Source organism: Catharus ustulatus, chromosome 1 (assembly GCF_009819885.2).
Source record: "Catharus ustulatus isolate bCatUst1 chromosome 1, bCatUst1.pri.v2, whole genome shotgun sequence".
NCBI classification, from domain to species: Eukaryota; Metazoa; Chordata; class Aves; order Passeriformes; family Turdidae; genus Catharus; species Catharus ustulatus.
The window spans coordinates 109,027,105-109,044,790 of record NC_046221.1 but is presented as its reverse complement, the minus strand read 5'-3'; the positions used below and the strand labels follow the sequence as shown (position 1 = coordinate 109,044,790).

The window sequence follows — 17,686 nt, the reverse complement described above, 5'->3', positions numbered from 1 at the left end:
AGATGAAAAGATTAATCTCAAGAATTCCTTATTGAATAAGAGGGACAGATAGCTATTTTTATAATAACTAACTACTGCAGGATGCATTTGGCAATTAAAAAAATATATTATTCCAATTAAAAATAAGAATTTTTTAATTAAGTGATTTTATTAATTTTTTTAATAACATTAAGTAATTTCCAGTAATGAAATGGTTAAAGGTACCCAAGGGATCTTTGATTCTTAGTAAAGACAAAGTATATTCATTTCAAAACAATCTTATCACAATCTCACTGCATATTTCATTTTAATGCACTGTTTGAGGCATGAGAAAAGTGGTTTTGTCTGGCTGGAGAAAAGGCAGGCACTCCTTTAGCTATACTGTGTTGAAAAGGGCACCTTATTAACATGAAAAATTAGGTTTTGACGGCATGTTCTCCTTTCAGATGAACAAATTCTTCCTTATCATGATTAAAAATTGTACGCAGCCAGGTGATGATGGGAAAATAGAGTGAATTACTTCTTATCAAAGTATGAAAAATATATTTAAGAGTTAAATGAAAAACTAAAGTAAAAATCTTTAGGAGCAGAAGCTCCTCAATTTCCCAACTGCAGAAAAAAAAGATTTCATTCTCTTTGAAGGACTGAAGGGTTTTGTAATAAAGAGACAAAGGAGGCATTGAGGATGTAATATTTCTTTCATGCACCCTTTATGAATTATTTCATAGTCACCACCTTTTACAAGGAGCCACACAGTAAGCAAAGAAATGTTTTGTTCCCCAGCTTAATCAAAGTATTAGCAGACCTTCCTACAGATTCTTCTGTATCATCATCAAAAAAACTGACCTTTGCCAGAGTTCAACACACAAAATATTACTGAAAGAAATTCCAGACAAACTCTGGAAGGATCGTGGGTTAGAGCTTACGTGTGCAGCCACCATCCTGGAATGCATAAAAGCCATGAGCACAGCGATCACACTTCTCTCCAGCCACTCCTGGCACACAGTGACACTGCCCCTGATGATTGCAGTCCTCGGACACCGAGCCAAACTGACTGCAGTTGCAGGGAACGCAGCCAAGCCCTGTAAGCAGCCCATAATACCCATTCTGTTGGAGAAGAAATAAATAGATTTGAGCTAAATTTCACAAATTTTTGAAAACACTACAATATACACTCTTGTTTCCTCCCCATGATGTCTGACCTGCATGAATCTTGGCCAGCACTGCATGACTGCTGTGGAAAGACTCCCTGGCATTATCCCTTCACTGTTGCCAGCTATATAGTAATATGGACTAGGGTGAAAAACTCAACCCTAAATTGCTCTCATGGTACTCTAATCTTAAAAACAAGACACTGTGTTTTGAAGTCTGATGTTATTTTGATTTAAAGACTTGCATGAGGTGAGGGTGGGCCATGCTGATCAAGCACAGATACCTGTGATATGAATGAAAGCCTAGAATGGAGCAGGTCAGTGACCTAGTGTACATGTGTGTTCAAAGTCATTCAGCTGGGCTGGAACAAAAGGCAGGAACTGGCCAAAGATTTCCTGCTCTGGTCTCTGATGTCGTTCTACACTTAGCATAGACTGGAAACTGCTGGTTTGTACCACCAGTGAATATCTGTTTGTTCTTATAACAGGCCTGCCTTTCAGCTGAATCCCTTGTTGGCATTCAGCCACGGTGCATTTATTATCACCAACCACATTTCTTCAGATATTCCCTACTCAGACTTAATTTTACAGAAGCACAGCTCTAAGTTCCCTTCAGGTTAACAGTGTTTGGTTTGATTTTTGATTGCAGTGTCAGCACCAGCCTGAACAGCCCTATACAGGATGGTGCTGAATCAATTACATAGCTTCACATCTGCAAGGAGCACATGCAGAGCAATTTTCAGCCACAAAAACCTCTGCAGACAAACTTGGGTCTCCACTCCAGCAACAGGCCTCTCTCCCCTGAACCTATTTGCTGCTATTCTCTGTATCTGCTCAAATCAATATCTATAGATAAAGAAGAATATAAGAAAATACATACATTAGCAACAGATAATATATCTGCTTACCAAGCATTTATCACATCTTTCTCCAATTACATTTGATTTGCAGAAACAGACGCCTGTCTCATGTTGACAAGTACTTGAAAGGGAACCATTCACGTGGCAGGCACAGGCTTGTGTTCAGACAAAAAGAAACCAAATTTTAAAATTATTCACGTGTATCTGTAGGCATTCATTATTATACAGAATTCTAAATCTGGTATATTATGTGTTTCATCACAGATGCTAATATATCACAGGAATGCCTGTGCATTTGGACTGAAATTTTAAACAAACCAAAACAAAACACCTCTGAATAGCTGTATTTGAGGGTTTTTTTCTTCCAGCCCTTTTTATCTGTGACATTCAGAAGTAGGAAGTATGTACAGTATGTCACTGGAGGGACAATGTTTAGCAAGCCAGTAAGTTCCAGGGATACCAGGTGTCAAACCCTAACATAATACATTCCCCTCCCTCAGCCTAACCCAACCTCAGAGTTTTCAACCTGCACTTGCCAACTCACAACTTGATTAACTTTTTCAGCAAAGGTGCATGTGTCCCCATCCATTTTGCACATGAACACTACATTTTTGGGCTCTTTAAATGTTGAGAGCAATAAAAGTAACAACTTACCACGACAGTTTTTGTCAATCACTGCATCCCCATAATACCCATCAGCACACTTTTCACAGTGGTGACCTGCTGTGTTCCCCAGACATTTCAGGCACTGTCCTGTGAAGGGATCACAGTGGCCCTCTTCTTGAGGGTTTACATTGCCATTGCATTCACAAGGAGCACACGACTGTCCAGGCATAAGAGGATTCCCAAAGTAACCATTAGCACACCTGCATCAGAGTTTAGAAAGTTTATCAGTTGGAGTGTGGTCATGTCATATACTCTCCTCATTGAAGGGAGGTTTTTCCTATTAAATTTTAATCTAAAGTGTCTCTATTACAATGAAAGACAAAATAAGAAGGAAATTTTTATTAGGAATGTTCTGTACATGGGATATGAACAGTACAAGGAAGATAGGATGACAACCACCTAGTGATGGCAATGATATAGATATTTACCCCAAATTAGTGTGCATACCTTTCACATTGAGAACCAGTATAGCCTGGAAGACATTTGTCACAGACAATTCCACCTTCTTCATTCAGCTGGCAAGTGGGACTGAAACTATTAACAATATTTATGGCAGTTGGTATCAATTCACAGAATCACAAGGTTTCTGCAAACATTCATTATCAACCCTTCCTTGCATCTAGCTGTATAAACTATTGAATTTTTTCCTAGTTTATCAATGCTTTTAACATTACAATGTGTCAAAATAAATGTATAATTTTCAAAAACACCTGGGTTGGTTTTTTTTACTTTAAAAGCAAGATTTTAAAACTTCCTGAAAACTTGGCGTTCATTCTAGCAAAGCTGTACAATTAAAGCACTGAGTTTCTTTTTTCAGATACAACGCATCTGTCCTTCTACTGTTTTCTGAAAAAATAAGGAAGGTAACCATGGTTTTGGTGCAAAGTTCAAGGACAGGTTGAATTACTACTTTCATCCACCATGCAAAATCATACCAATTCACTCAGTCTCTCTTTAGCCTAATCTATATATTTGTCTGCCTCGAAAAACAACTTTTCTATGAGATATATTCAAACAAAGATGAAGGGAAAAAAGGTTCTTTCCTCTCTCCTTCAGATGTCATGACATTTTTCTTTATCTCACTTTCTGTTTTTGTTGAAGACAGAAAAGAGAGACAGTTTTGTATAAGAAGCTCACTTGTTTGCAGCAGAACTCAGAGGACATGCACAAGGCTGGCAATCCTCAGACGTTCCCTGGGATGGATCTCCATAGAAGCCAGGCAAGCACTGATCACAGAAAGGTCCTGTCGTGTTGTGTTGACAACCCTGTGAGACACGGAAAAATCTTTTGGTATTTTCTCTGGATGGTTTTTCCCCTGAGGGATTCCTACAGCAGTCTGCATGCAGTATGACATCCAAAGAAGTCATTATTCAAGCCATGAAGAACTGCCCAGAACTCTGAAAATAAGTGTTTGAATTTTTTTTTCTGATTTCTAACAATCCTGATTGTTTCTTCCTACATTTTAGAATACACTTTATGAAACCAGCCACGTTACTTACACACAGCCATATTTTGCATATTGCACACATTTGCAGTAACAAACTTATATACTTTTTACTGGTGTTTATCTATTTTATTCCAATAACCTTTAATTCTCAGAAGAGATCTGAGAGCTATATTTTCTCTTCACAAGGTGATGTGCAATTTCCAATGGTGTTAGCCATGGAAGTTGCACATACATCTGAAAACAGATATTCACTGCTTAAATTGTTCTTTTCAGGAACCTGCAGCAAGCAAGGTCAAGGTTTTTATCAAGCAGTATATGATGGCATTTTTGTATTAGTTCTGACTATTCCCCACATGAAATGATAAACAGAGAAATTCTTTATTGAAAACACATTTATGGAGTCTTGAAACTTACTCTGAACTAAACATCGAAAACCAACAAAAATAAGCACTTGGTACCCATAGCTTGCAACTATGCACTCTGTAAACTTGTGTCCCACAGATAGAATGCTCTCCCAATTCTTAAATAGATGCTTAAAACACAGAACACTTTGAAGGATGACTTACAAAGCAAACACCATGAATGTCACACTCAGATGCGTGCCCATTGCACTTGCAGGGCTGGCAAATACCTCCAAAGAGTATTCCATCCACACGGTAGTACCCAGGCAGACAGGACTGAAGAGAAATGAAGGGAGAAAAAGCAGTACCACTACGTGTGTTGGAAATACACATCAAAACTTTTTCAAAGCGTGCACTTCCGACCACCCACCATCCAACCCATTCATACTCTGGTAACTGAATGCTCTTTCAACCCTATTGATGTCACTGTAGCTCTTTTCTGGTTGTTTTTAACATGCACTGGATAAAGGGGATAAGAATTAACTCTATAAAACTTTGATTCATCCCTTTGTTCCTTGGAGGCATGACAGTTAACTTTTGTGTGGTTTAATCTGTGAAATTCATTACTATGGGACAATAGAAAAGAATTCTACCACCTCTGCAGAAACATTAACAATGTCACAGCACAAGGTTTCATACTGAAATTATTTGTCAAAATAATTCCTGCTATTCTGCAGGACTATGCCTCTAAGTCTTCTATTCACAGATACACAAGACACCACCTTGCACAATGCATTTCACCCTTGTGAGTTCTTCCAAAAGCTAGCATTCTTTCCTTCTAAGGTTCCTTATTGCCTCCATAAACTTAATGGCACATATAAGGAATAAACTGAACATGATCCTGATCCAGAAAAAGTGCTATTAATGAGTAAGGTAAGCTCAAAATAACTTCACAGAGCTTTAACAGTTGCTCCCTCTGCAACACTGATATTCCGAAGCACATCATCATTTTTTACTGCTATGAAAAAGAATTCGAGAAACAAGTTTTAAATCCCATTTAGAGTACCTGAAAGAAAATACCTTTGGGATTGCATAAAGTATAATAGGCAGTAGATCACCACACAACATAAACTTTAATGGCAGTTTCATTAATGGCAGCCTGCATTTAAACCTAGATCCCTTACAATAGGAGGCAATTTTGCATACACATAACACTGTAAAAGGTTACCTCACAGGATATTCCTGTGTAACCCTGAGGACATTCACAGAATTCCACATCTGGCGCTGTAGAAAGATCTATAACATTTGCATTTGCAGTATCCAGGGTCACAGAGTCCAGCCTAGGGTTAAGCAAGAAAACATCACATCATTTGTTTCCCCAGACACAATCTTCAACAGGACAGTTTGCTTCTGGGGAGGTTAACACTGGGCACTGTTCCCTGGCAGGGACAGCTGAGGAACAGGCACCAATCTCCTCTGTGAGAAGCCTGTGATCATACTCTTATCACAGCATTTACACTCCTGGGAGCAGAGGTGTCCTGTTATCACTATTGTTACTGGAAGAGACAACCCTCTCAGCCATAGGTAACATTTTTAAAAGGAATGTTTACAAATATTCTGTAAAGATGAACACACTATCCCTAAATGAGCTTAAATTTCACCGGAGTGGTGTGGGTGCACAAAGCAAATTTGCTATCAATTCCTATTATAATGACACAAAATGCTACCAGATGACAGAATATTCACAGAATATTTTGAGTTGGAAGGGATCATCAATTCCAGCTCTTAAATAAATGGCCCATATGGGGATTTGAATCCATAACTTTAGTGCTATTAGCACCATGCTCTAATTAGGGAGTGAGGAAGAAATGTTATCAGTGAGTGTAAAGAAATTAAGTAAATGATGAAGCCAATTCCCTTGAGAGCAATATAACTTGATTCGTGTATCTTGGAGAAGAGGTAAAACAAAGATCTATAAGGTCTGACACAGATACTGCCAATACTGGTTTGAAACTATGGAATAATTAGCTAATCCACTGCAGCCTAATTTTCTTATTAAGGTCTTCCTTAGGAGTTTCAACAACATCCATAAACATCAAAAGAAATTACAATCAATGTCTTTATTGATAGGTTTTCAATAGCCAGCGATGGATTAACTTGCCATATACCCAAATAAGCATACTGTAGAGAGTTCTGGAGGCATTTCCCTCTGAAAAAAGCAGTCATTGTAATAAGGCTAATTATATATATACATAAGTCCATTCTATTATAAGTGTATATATGTGATATATATGCGTGTGTATATATATATATATATATATAAAGTCCATTGTAATACGACTGTGTTTTGGAGACAAAGATCAGTCTTAAGAAAATTCAATAAACAACATTTTTTCTAGAAACTATTAACATAAAGCTTCAGGAATATCACCAATAAGAATCATGATTCATATGCAGAAAAAAATAGAAGTACATAGATTAAATTGAATATTTTATCTCACTTACCTATACACAGCCTTTTTGGCAATGTTGTAGTTGGCCCTGATCAGAAGATGGGTCACATTTGCCAGAACAGTCATCAACATTTCCCGGTCTATTGCCTTTTTTGTATTGAACTCTATGAAATTCTCTGATACAAATCTCACAGAATTAGAATACTCCTCATATGGCTGTAATGACAAGCCTGCTGCTCTTGTACTCAGAATCTGCCCATTACCCTGAAATGGAGGGACAAGAGAAAACATTTTCCGTATTTGTATGTAAATTTTATTAAGCAACAACATTTAGTGTCAAATACACATCCACATAACACAGAGAAGGGGCAATCAAATTAAATTCCTTGCATTAATTAAGTAAAAGGTCAACATTTTGTGTGGTTTCAAGACCACAATCCCATTCTCTCTTGGTTCAGAGACTTAAGAATTCTTTTGTAAAAGAATGAACTGAAATGCAAAAATCAAATACCTCTACAAAACAGTGTTTTTGGAGATGCCTGGATTCAGTATAGAGCCTTTTTAGTTGCAACAGAAATCTAGAAAAGCAAGCAATCAGCAAGAACACTCACCTGTTTAATAAGCGTAAATCTTTCTAGTTTATTGCAGTTCATTTTGTAAACACAGCTTTGTACATTTGATAATAAGCAACTCACCCATACACACACAGATTAAATTCTAGGTATTTAGCTTTTAAAACTAGTATTGTATACCTACAATTTCAGACAAACAGATTTGAAAATCAGAAATAAATAGTAATAAATCTTGATATTGACTTTTAAGAGACTTAAAACTGACAAAACCACTACTATAGAAATATTATTTTAATTTTTAACCCTTTCATAGATTCTTAATAATGTCTGAATAGTAACAAGATGAAAAAAAAAAAATCCACCTGAATGATGACATCCACGCTAGACACTATATCACTGTCCACACTCTCCATTGGAATGTCATAAGATACCGTATACTTCAGGTCTCCACTAAAAGCTGTGAGCTGGAATAACACAAAGCAAAGTCTTAACAACACAATAATCTCCAGCCAACACAAAGAAATTACACGGGTCAGTACAACATCCAAATTATAAGACAATTGTAAGTTTGCAAATACCACTTTACAGGAAAAGTTTAACATGCCACGAGTGCCAGCACAGGGACAAGAGCTGGCTTGTTGCTGTGCAGGTGGTGAGAGCTTGCTCAAGGCCCTACAGGTGATTCAGGTAAGTGCCCTCATTCAGTGAAACACTAACAGGATTCTGAACAGACAGCTGAGGTGTTCACACTATCATCCTAGCCAAGGGGCACAGCATGTTGGAGTTTTTCACATTTCATACACCACCTTTTGTGGTCCTTAGCCCCACAACTGCTGCTGACTACTACAAAGTAAGTTAACCAACAGTTAGACTCACATTAAATGAATAAGAAATCAGAATTTGAGTGTTGCCTGGTGCAAAATCTGCTCCTTAATGTTGCATTTCTTACACTTGTTTTCATTTACTGTGTCACTACACTAATAATAAACACAGCTGCGTGGGCAGAGAGAGTGGACTGAAAATAATTACAGGTAAGGCTGCAAGGTTCTCCTCTGCTCACCACTGGTGAGGCCACAGCTGGAGTTCTGACTCCAGTTCTAGGTCTCCAGTACAAGAGAGAGGTGGATATAATGGAAAGAGTCCAGCAAAGGGCCACTAAAATGATTAAGAGCCTGAAGCATCTTTCATAGGAGAAAAGACCAAGAGTAGCAGGACTGTCCAGCCCACAAAAGACTCAGAGAGATCTTACCAATATACACAAACTCCGTAAGAGAGGGTGCAAACAGGATGGATCTGGGCTCTTTGCAGTGGTGCCCAGTGCCAGGAAAAGAGGCAATGACCACAACCTCCAATACAGGAGGCTTCTGATGAACAGGAAACACTTATGGTGAGGGTGCCCAAGAAGTGGCACAGGTTGCTCAGAGAAGTTGTGGAGTCTCCATCCTTGGAGACACTCAGAAGCAGCTCTCTGATCATGGTATTACTACATCACCTGCTCTAGGTGTCCCTGCTTGAGGACAGAGATTGGGCAAGATGACCCCCAGGAGGTCCCTTCCAACCTCAACTATTCTGTGATTCTGCTGCAAAAACTAGGACATCCAGAGTTTCAGCTAGTAAACATGGAAAAAATTAAAGACTAGTTGTTTGGAAACAGATGTCCAAGAAACAGGTAAGAGATTTTAATAGCACCATCTACAGTTATTGGGACAAGGCATAAAAGGTGTAAGTTTTGGGAGAGAAACCAAGTGCATGGGAAATGTGAGCATATGGATCAGCAACAGTCAAGAGAGATTATATTGTGCCCAGGATAGGCAGGGAAAGAAGAGGGGAGATGGATAAACTCAAAGAGCAAAAATAGGGTACTGGGAATGTCTGTACAAGAACATTCTGATTTAAAAAGCAGAGATACAGTGAGAAGTTTGGTAATGCTGAGCTTTATGTTCAATTAATTACAGAAACTACATATTTAGAGCGATAGGTTATGCTTAAGACAGAGAACCAATGAAGGAGTTTGACTTCTTAGTTGAGTACTTACTTTATTTCCTAGATATGCCTCAGGTGCTGACCAGTAGTAAGTATTTTTCAATACTTTCACAGCCTCAGTGTTGTTAATACTTATTTGATGGGGTCCATCAAATTGGCTTCGCTGAGGCTGCACGCTCCTTGCTTTGTACAGATCAGTAACGAGCCATCCAGTCATGTCTGAAATCTACAAGAGCAGCAATATTAATGGAACTCAGGCAGTTGTGTCACTGAGAAAGCATTCACCTCTTCCTAGATATTCATTCAACCTGATAGATTTAAAACATTTTCATTAGCCAAGTCTGACACCCAAAATATGTGAGTATGCCACTTCAGACTAGGATGGCCTCCACCTCTCTATTTGACAGGAACAAAAATATGATGAGTGTGATTTAATCCTTCCAACAAAATAACATTATACCTATGCAGCTCTCTGAGACAGAAACAGAGAATTTCAAAGGCTTAAAGGCAATTTATAGATAGGGCTGAGCTGGAGGAAGGCAAACACTACAGTCCCAAGATGAGAGAACTTTTTTCTTCTCACAGAAAGAGTTTTATTCAATCATCTTAGAATTTCAGTCAGTTTGGTATGTTTCTCCTCCCTTTTTGTTGTACACAAAACAGGAGACCCAAAATGTGGCAAAGATAGACAAGGAATTTGGTGGGAACTCAAGAACTATCTGATCAGAAGACAGTGATGTTTACAAACACTGTTTGCAAAGAAAGAGTATTGGCCATATCGCCAGACATCCAAGAGCCTTGTCCAATAAGTATGAGAGCAAGGAAATTCATTTTTCCAGTGCATTATTGCAGCCTTCACTACCCAATGCTTCTGATATTACTGCAAGCCAGCGGGGCCAAAGCCTGGGATGACTTGCTGACTACCTCAGAGCTGCCCAATGATACTGAAAATCCATTCCTCTGTCAGGAGACATATACCAGAATTTGCAGTTAACTTGGGCACATGTCAGTACATTTTGCAGCTGCCTGAGGAAAGAATATTAGGTCATGGATATAACATACATACCTGATTGACAGGCCATGTAAGACTGTCACAGACATCAGAAACGCCAAAGCAAAAACACTCTGTGCAGCCCTGAGGATTTCTTTCTTGCAAATTGTAGAATCCTGGTTTACAGAGATCACAGTTTTCACCTTCTACATTTTCCTGTCAAAGGCATATAACATTTGGTTCACATCAGCATTATTATGCTAACAAATACCATGGATTATGTGGGATTTAGGCATAACAGCATTCAGAAATTATAAAAGAAAACACATTTCAGCACAGCAGGATTATTGAATAAGACTCAAAGCTTAAAACTGAAACTGATTGGAAAAATTTATCAGAATTTGCCAGTTCATCAAAATCTAAACAAGCCCCAGCAAGGGTTCTATTGTAGTAAAATTTCAATACAGAGGCAGGGTTTGAAAAGATTCTGCCAGCTTGTCAGTCTACTTCTCTCGTAGCTTGACTTTGTAGATTGCCCTGGAGAAAAGATCTCATGTTTTCTGAATCCAAATGGATTACCTTTCAGATATCTCACCAGACAGAATCCAGAAAGTTCACCTTTAAAGCCAGGTTCTTGGAGCCACCACAGCCAGCTTCAAGACAACAGTTTCTCAGCCATCTCTTACTATTTAAGCTGTGACACCTACTACTGCTGACATCTCTTCCTGGAAGAACACCACACTACGCTAGCTGGCAACTCTTCCACCCAATATGCTCTGGCTAAGGTCCAGAAATTCCTGCTCCAGAAGTAGAAGTGCTCCACTCTTTTAGCTCCTTTCATTGGTCTTCTGCCATGCAAATTGAGTCATTCAGAGCATCCAGCTACAAACCTCTTTCAAGGCAGAATTTACAGGGGAAAAAAAATCCAAAATGGTGCACTCATTATTCTTTTGTCATAAAAAATTTGTGTAGGAAATATGTGGCTATTTCTTAAAAAAAGTTTAGACAATTGCTTCTGAGAAACTAACCAGGAGAGAAAATATTTGATCAATACCCACAAAGCTGTGTAAATAGCAGACCTCCATGGGTATTTCTACATACTAAGAGACAGAACATTTCCTACTGCCAGGGATTCTGATAATGTCCTGGGTTCATATCAGGACAAGACCTGGATGCACACCGCTCTCCAATCTCAACTTTTGGTTTCAATTATGGGAAAACTCCACTACAAAGGCAAAAAGAACTTTACAGAACACCTCACAAAGTTCCCTGACGCATATGGTTAGGGCACTAAGACTGCAAGGCATCCATGAGAATCACACCTCTCTTACTGTTTTGTGGAGGTCTACACAAGCACTGCATTGCCATGTGAAATGCAAAGCCTGTGGACCAAATTCTGCTTTCAGAAGCAGTTACCAGGATACCTTCACTTCAGTCACAAGAATCACTCCAGATTGCAGACCTACATCAGATCTGGTCATATGGAGCAAATTTCAGGCTTACCAGAGAGAAATCTGAGACTTCCAACTGTCTTTTCTTCTGGAACAGTACTTGGCATGTCAAGTTTACATAAGACCTCTCTAGACAGCCAGGTTATGTGTTTTAGTAAGCAAAGTATAACCTGTGTTTGCAAAGCACATTAGAAATTTATGATCTCCAGTTCTGATTCGAAGGTTGAAGATGGTTGCTTCTATTTGTTCATATGCAAACTTGGGGAAAATCTCAGGCAAAGTGCTCCCTGAGATAATAAGATCTTAAAATCTTGGATTTTTAGAGAAATAGTATTTGTATGCTCTTTTCAGTGTTTTTATTTCTCAGTCTTCAGGATGGATTTGGATCACAATTTCTTAATGTCTAACACTATTAGACAGAAATTATTTATTCCTTAATGAAAAATAAAAATCTTAGCCAATGACTACACCTCAAGAGCTGTGTTTCAGGAATATTTCAAATATCACAAAATGCACCATATGAAAAAAAGAATACCTTTTTCTACTGTGTTCACAGAGTCTGCAAAGGCTTAGACATCCTGTCTCCTTCATTTGATATTTGGAGCGCACAATTTTTCTTCTTTCATCTCCATTGGTGGTCCACTGGCTGGTGACACTCTTTGTGATCTGGCCTAAAATTTCTGTATCCCAGGCCCATGCCCACAGCAGCACTGAAAAACTAGCCCAATTTTTGCCAAAATTTTCACTAATTAGCTGCATTGGTTGATACAGTGTTACCCTAGCTCAAAATCAGGCCTGTATCTCCTTTTTATATTTAAATTGATGATTGGAGCCATTTCATTTTTCCAGAGTCCTGTTATTTACATAGGTTTGCTTTTTTGGATCAGAAGAATTATGCAAAGGGACTCAATTTTCAGAAGAATTGTCAAACAAACCATGTTATCCTCTTCACTATCGTATTTGGCAACAAATACATAAACTACTCTAACATTTGGTTCAGAAAATTAAGTAACTTCTTTAAATATTAACACAGTTTTGGAATAAAATTCAGTGGAATCTACAGCTGCAAGAAATTTTAAGAGGTTTGGATATTTACCAAAAAAATAAAATGTTGCAAAACTGCTCTCTTTTTAAACATTTTTATGGTTTATATTTTGTAATTGAACAATTAAATCATATTTCATACATATGTCTAGTGCAAATGTTCCAATAGTTCTTTCAAATGCCTGCTGTTTCTTCACACAAAGCAGATGTTTTAAACACAACATTTGTTTGCAAGCAATCAGTGACTTTGAAGAGAAGTTTCAGCTCACTCCTAAAACCAAACCCAGCTAGGCATACTCACTCTCTGTGCCTGCCTCACACATGTACAGGTTTTATTTCATTTTAATGTCAGTCTGGCCCATTATTATAGAAGATGTTGCATTAGCAACATATGGAACTACTCAACATAAATTACTGTATTTTTCAGTATAGAGAATAATTAGTAGTTTTAAGTTCTGGGCTGTCAGGTGTACACCAGCTTACTTCTTATAAAGTGATTTTCCCAGTTAACGAGATTTCACTATTAAAAAGGAGTTAATAAACCACAGATTCCATGTTGAACACAAATGGCAGTTTGATACTCACTTTGCAAAGACAAGGCTCCGTGCATGGATCTTCATTAATGCTACCAACCAGGCTGCAGTTACAACGCAGGCAGTTTGGGTAGCCCTGGTACCCAAATGCACAACGATCACATTTTTCCCCTGCATAACCTTCCCTGCACTGACATTGGCCTGGCAAAGTCCCTTGAAGAGCAAAAGTAGAGAAGAGAAAAAAAATATCATAGTGGGCAATAGGCTGGATTCAAGATGTCTCAGACAGTGCAAATAATTAAGCATTCCTTTTTTATTACACTCATGTCATATTCCACACACACTTGGCCCAAGGTCAGTCTCACCACCTATTTTTCATATTTAAGGAATCAAATGCACAGAAACTGCAGCAAAATGCATTTTGTGTCAGCTGTAACAGCATTCACAGTGTTGGATCTCAAGACTTCACATTGTTTTACATAGTAGGAGACTACAGCCCCCAACGGAGAGCACATTCAGGGTCCTGACATACTTTAAAATCATAAAACTACATTATGCCTCAGCCTCACCTTCCCAAAGATTTACCAGTGCTTAGAAGTGGTACCTAAAAGGCAGTCATTCAAAAATGGATAGTGTACTCTCAGACTTCAGTGACCTACAGCCAGACTTGAGGTTTAGGGAAAATGTAGTTCCTGCTTCCTTACCACGCTGAGAGTCAGAATGGTGCTCGTCTTTAACACAGACAGAACTCAGAGAGCCGAACGGATCGCAGTCACAGGGATAGCAGGGGTGATCCTCATAGGGAGAAACCTATAAAATAAAAGTACTCTGGCAAATTCTCAAGTTATCAACTGGGAAAAGTAAAGTTTCATCAGTTTCCTGTCTTCAATCATCAAAGCTAAAACGAATAAAGACAGGAAAAAGAAAGCAGAAGGATCAGGGGATTGCAGTCTAGAAAATGCTTAAATGTGGGAACAAAAGTTGATTGTCAATAGCACAAACATAGAGTAACTGCTAATGGCTGGAAGCTGAAGTGTGACACATTCAGCATAAATAGACGTTTTCTTAAAGTAACAGCAATTAACTACTGTGAAGGTTTGCCAAAAGATATGGAAATGTTTAAGACAAGAGTGGATGCCTTTTGCAAAGATATTCTGGTTCAAAGAGGAAGGAAATTAAAGAAATCTTTGGCTCTGTGTTCAATGTATCTATTAATACAGACTCATTCTGACTTCATGATCTATAAATCTTTGAAATACAAGGCAGTGCAAATCATATGGTAAGATTTTGTGGTTTTGCAGGGAAATTTGTCCTCCAAGGTGCTTCAGCTGTAAAGCAAATCAGTAATGACCTCTAGATACACATTTAATGGCTATGAGTGGATTGAAAATCTTTCTTCAACGCTTCTTACAGCAACTCTAAGACAATCTCTGACTCCAATTACAGTAATTTCACGAATACAAGCCGCACCAATTTGACCAAAATTTTGGTGGAAAGCCGGAAGTGCGGCTAATATTCCGGGGCGGCTAATACATTAACAAAATTCTAAAAGCTGCCAACACGGAAGTGAGAGCCCGCGGCAGCCCCAAGCCAAGCTGGAGCCCGGCCGGCCCCGGCAGAGGTGGGAAAGCCTGGCAGAGGCGGGGCCAGCAGTGTGGGGGGCGGGCGGCAGAGCCTGAGCCAGCAGGGCGGGGCAGGGGGGCGGCAGAGCCGGGTCAGCAGGGCGGGGGAGCCTGGGAGAACTGGGGCTAGCAGTGCAGGGGAGCATGGCAGAAGCAGGAAGGCCGGCGGGTGGGGCTGCCTGGCAGCGGGGGAAGCCCAGCAGAATCGGGGCCAGCAGCGTGGGGGAGCCCGGCGGTGCGGGGGCCTGCAGTGCCGGCCAGGGCGAGGAAACGCGGCGGCGGTGCAGACGGGAGGGGGCGGCCGGCGAGCCTGGCGGCGGCAGCCCGCCGGCAGGGCTAGGGAACGCGGCGCGGCCGGCGAGCCGGGCGGCGGCGGTGGCAGCCCGCCGGCAGGGCTAGGGAACGCGGCGCGGCCGGCAAGCCGGGCGGCGGCGGGCAGGGCTAGGGAACGCGGCGCGGCGCGGCCGGCGAGCGGGGCGGCGGCAGCCCGCCGGCAGGGCTAGGGAACGCGGTAGCGGGGCGGTGCTGACGGGAGAGGGGGGCCAGCGAGCCCGGCGGCGGCGGCAGTGGCTGGCCCGCCAGCAGGGCGAGTACGTAAACAGCGCAGCGGCGAGGCGGCCGGCATGCCTGCCAGCGGCGGCAGTGGCTGGCCCGCCGGCAGGGCGAGTACGTAAACAGCGCAGCGGCGAGGCGGCCGGCATGCCTGCCAGCGGCGGCAGTGGCTGGTCCGCCGGCAGGGCGAGTACGTAAACAACGCAGCGGCGAGGCGGCCGGCATGCCTGCCAGCGGCGGCAGTGGCTGGCCCGCCGGCAGGGCAAGTACGTAAATAACGCAGCGGCGAGGCGGTGCTGACGGGAGAGGGGGGCCAGTGAGCCCGGCGGCGGCTGCAGCACCACCCGGCCGGCCCCGTCAGCAACCATGAGCGGGCCGAGCCTTCCTGGCCCCGCCCCGAGCCAGTAAAGCCCTCTATGCCGCGATCCTGTTACTAATTGGCCAATTTGTGAAAGCTGCGCACGGATTCTCGCGACGAACAAAAGTGCGGCTAATATTCGGGGTGCGGCTTATCTATTGACAAAGACAGCAACATTGTTGAGGCACCGGAAGTGCGGCTTATAATCCGTGCGGCTTGTATTCGTGAAACTACTGTACTTCCTTTGGATGAGCTGTACCTGCTGTCTAGCCATACTCCTATGGACTCACCCTTGCTCTCTGCACCAATTTATGCCATTTAAAGTAATGGTTTTCCAAAATATGCATGAACGTACCAAAGCAAGACTATGTGGAGTAGAAATTTAGTTCAGAATATCTCATACAGAGACTCCTAACACTGCTGTTACATACAGCGTTAACTTGTATAAGTTCATCTGTTTAACTCCATCAGGCACATCTTAACAAATGTCTTGTAGCGTTTATGCCTTTTTTCCAAAGACTGACACTGGAAAGTACACTCGGAGAGCACAAGTTCTGCAAAAATCATATCAAGGAGAGCATTTGTTGCAACATCTCATGAGCCAAAGATTCTGATCTTTGAGCCAGGTCCTTTTTAACACAGATTGAAATGGGCTAATACAGGATGGTACACAATTTTGGCACTTTTGAAGACAGTGAAACTTAACTGCTTTGGACCTTTCTAGAACTTTATCCACAGGAGAAATGGCTTTCCTATCAAAACATATACATTTCCACACTAGGATATCAAGTGCCATCTTCACTCACAATTTTCTTCTCCAGCAACTTGACTTACACTCCCACACAACTGGACAACCATTTTAGTTTTTTTTCTGAAAGTTTTGGTGTTATGTCATTTACAAAAAAAACCCCTTGATCGTTCTTAATTATTTTGCAACGGATAAAAAAATATATTAACCACAATCAGCTGAAATAGGCATGATACCATGCTCACCAAACATTAGAATGGTATTTTCTAAAGCTTACTTTGTGTGGTCTAAAATATCCATCAGCACACATTTCACAGTTGATCCCAGCAGTATGTTGAGTACAGTTTAAACACACACCACCTCCTATATACTGGCCATGAATATCCATGCTCCTTTTCTGATCTGCAATACTCTGGTTGTAATAACAATCTTCTGCTTTGTTATGACAGTTACATTCTGAGAAGAAATGGAAAAGAAATCAATTTTTTTCTTATTCGCACTGTGTAACATTTTCTATAATACTGACATTTTTCAAAATTGAAAATGTAAGTAGAAGAGCTATCAATTGACCTCAAAAGTGTGTTTTTTCCCTTTAACCATGGCACATGCTTCATCAGATTTAATACACTGCATTTCTTAGCAAGTAGGCAAATTTCAAAACCACTGTTATCATTTTAACAGCACTGTTTTAAAATTCTGTATCCTACAAAACAATCTTGTCAGGATTGTTTTCAACAGTGATGTCTGCAACTAGCAATAATGTTCCTTCTTCTGTCCTCTGTGTTACAGATGAAAACCTGTCTAATTCTTCTCTTATTCATATTATAGGCAAAATATGAGAGGTCAACAAAAAAATACAAAAAATTTAGTTTGAAGAGTGACATTACGACTTGACCAAAGGCATCGACTAAAATTACTTTTTCCATCCAGACCTT

General features: G+C 40.5%; 1 protein-coding gene across 1 annotated transcript in view; it reads right to left on the bottom strand.

Annotated features, from left to right (window-relative positions):
• LAMA1 (laminin subunit alpha 1) overlaps positions 1-17,686 on the bottom strand; it is a 103,692-nt gene that overhangs the window by 48,838 nt on the left and 37,168 nt on the right. The window contains exons 8-21 of the mRNA XM_033077008.1: positions 17,029-17,207; positions 14,176-14,281; positions 13,524-13,684; positions 10,519-10,659; positions 9,505-9,678; positions 7,832-7,933; positions 6,950-7,161; positions 5,673-5,784; positions 4,670-4,780; positions 3,794-3,921; positions 3,104-3,190; positions 2,645-2,856; positions 2,039-2,145; positions 906-1,086 (exon numbers count right to left, since the gene is read on the bottom strand). Of these exons, the coding sequence (XP_032932899.1) occupies positions 906-1,086; positions 2,039-2,145; positions 2,645-2,856; positions 3,104-3,190; positions 3,794-3,921; positions 4,670-4,780; positions 5,673-5,784; positions 6,950-7,161; positions 7,832-7,933; positions 9,505-9,678; positions 10,519-10,659; positions 13,524-13,684; positions 14,176-14,281; positions 17,029-17,207 (2,013 nt within the window). The remainder of the gene's footprint in view (positions 1-905; positions 1,087-2,038; positions 2,146-2,644; positions 2,857-3,103; positions 3,191-3,793; positions 3,922-4,669; positions 4,781-5,672; positions 5,785-6,949; positions 7,162-7,831; positions 7,934-9,504; positions 9,679-10,518; positions 10,660-13,523; positions 13,685-14,175; positions 14,282-17,028; positions 17,208-17,686) is intronic.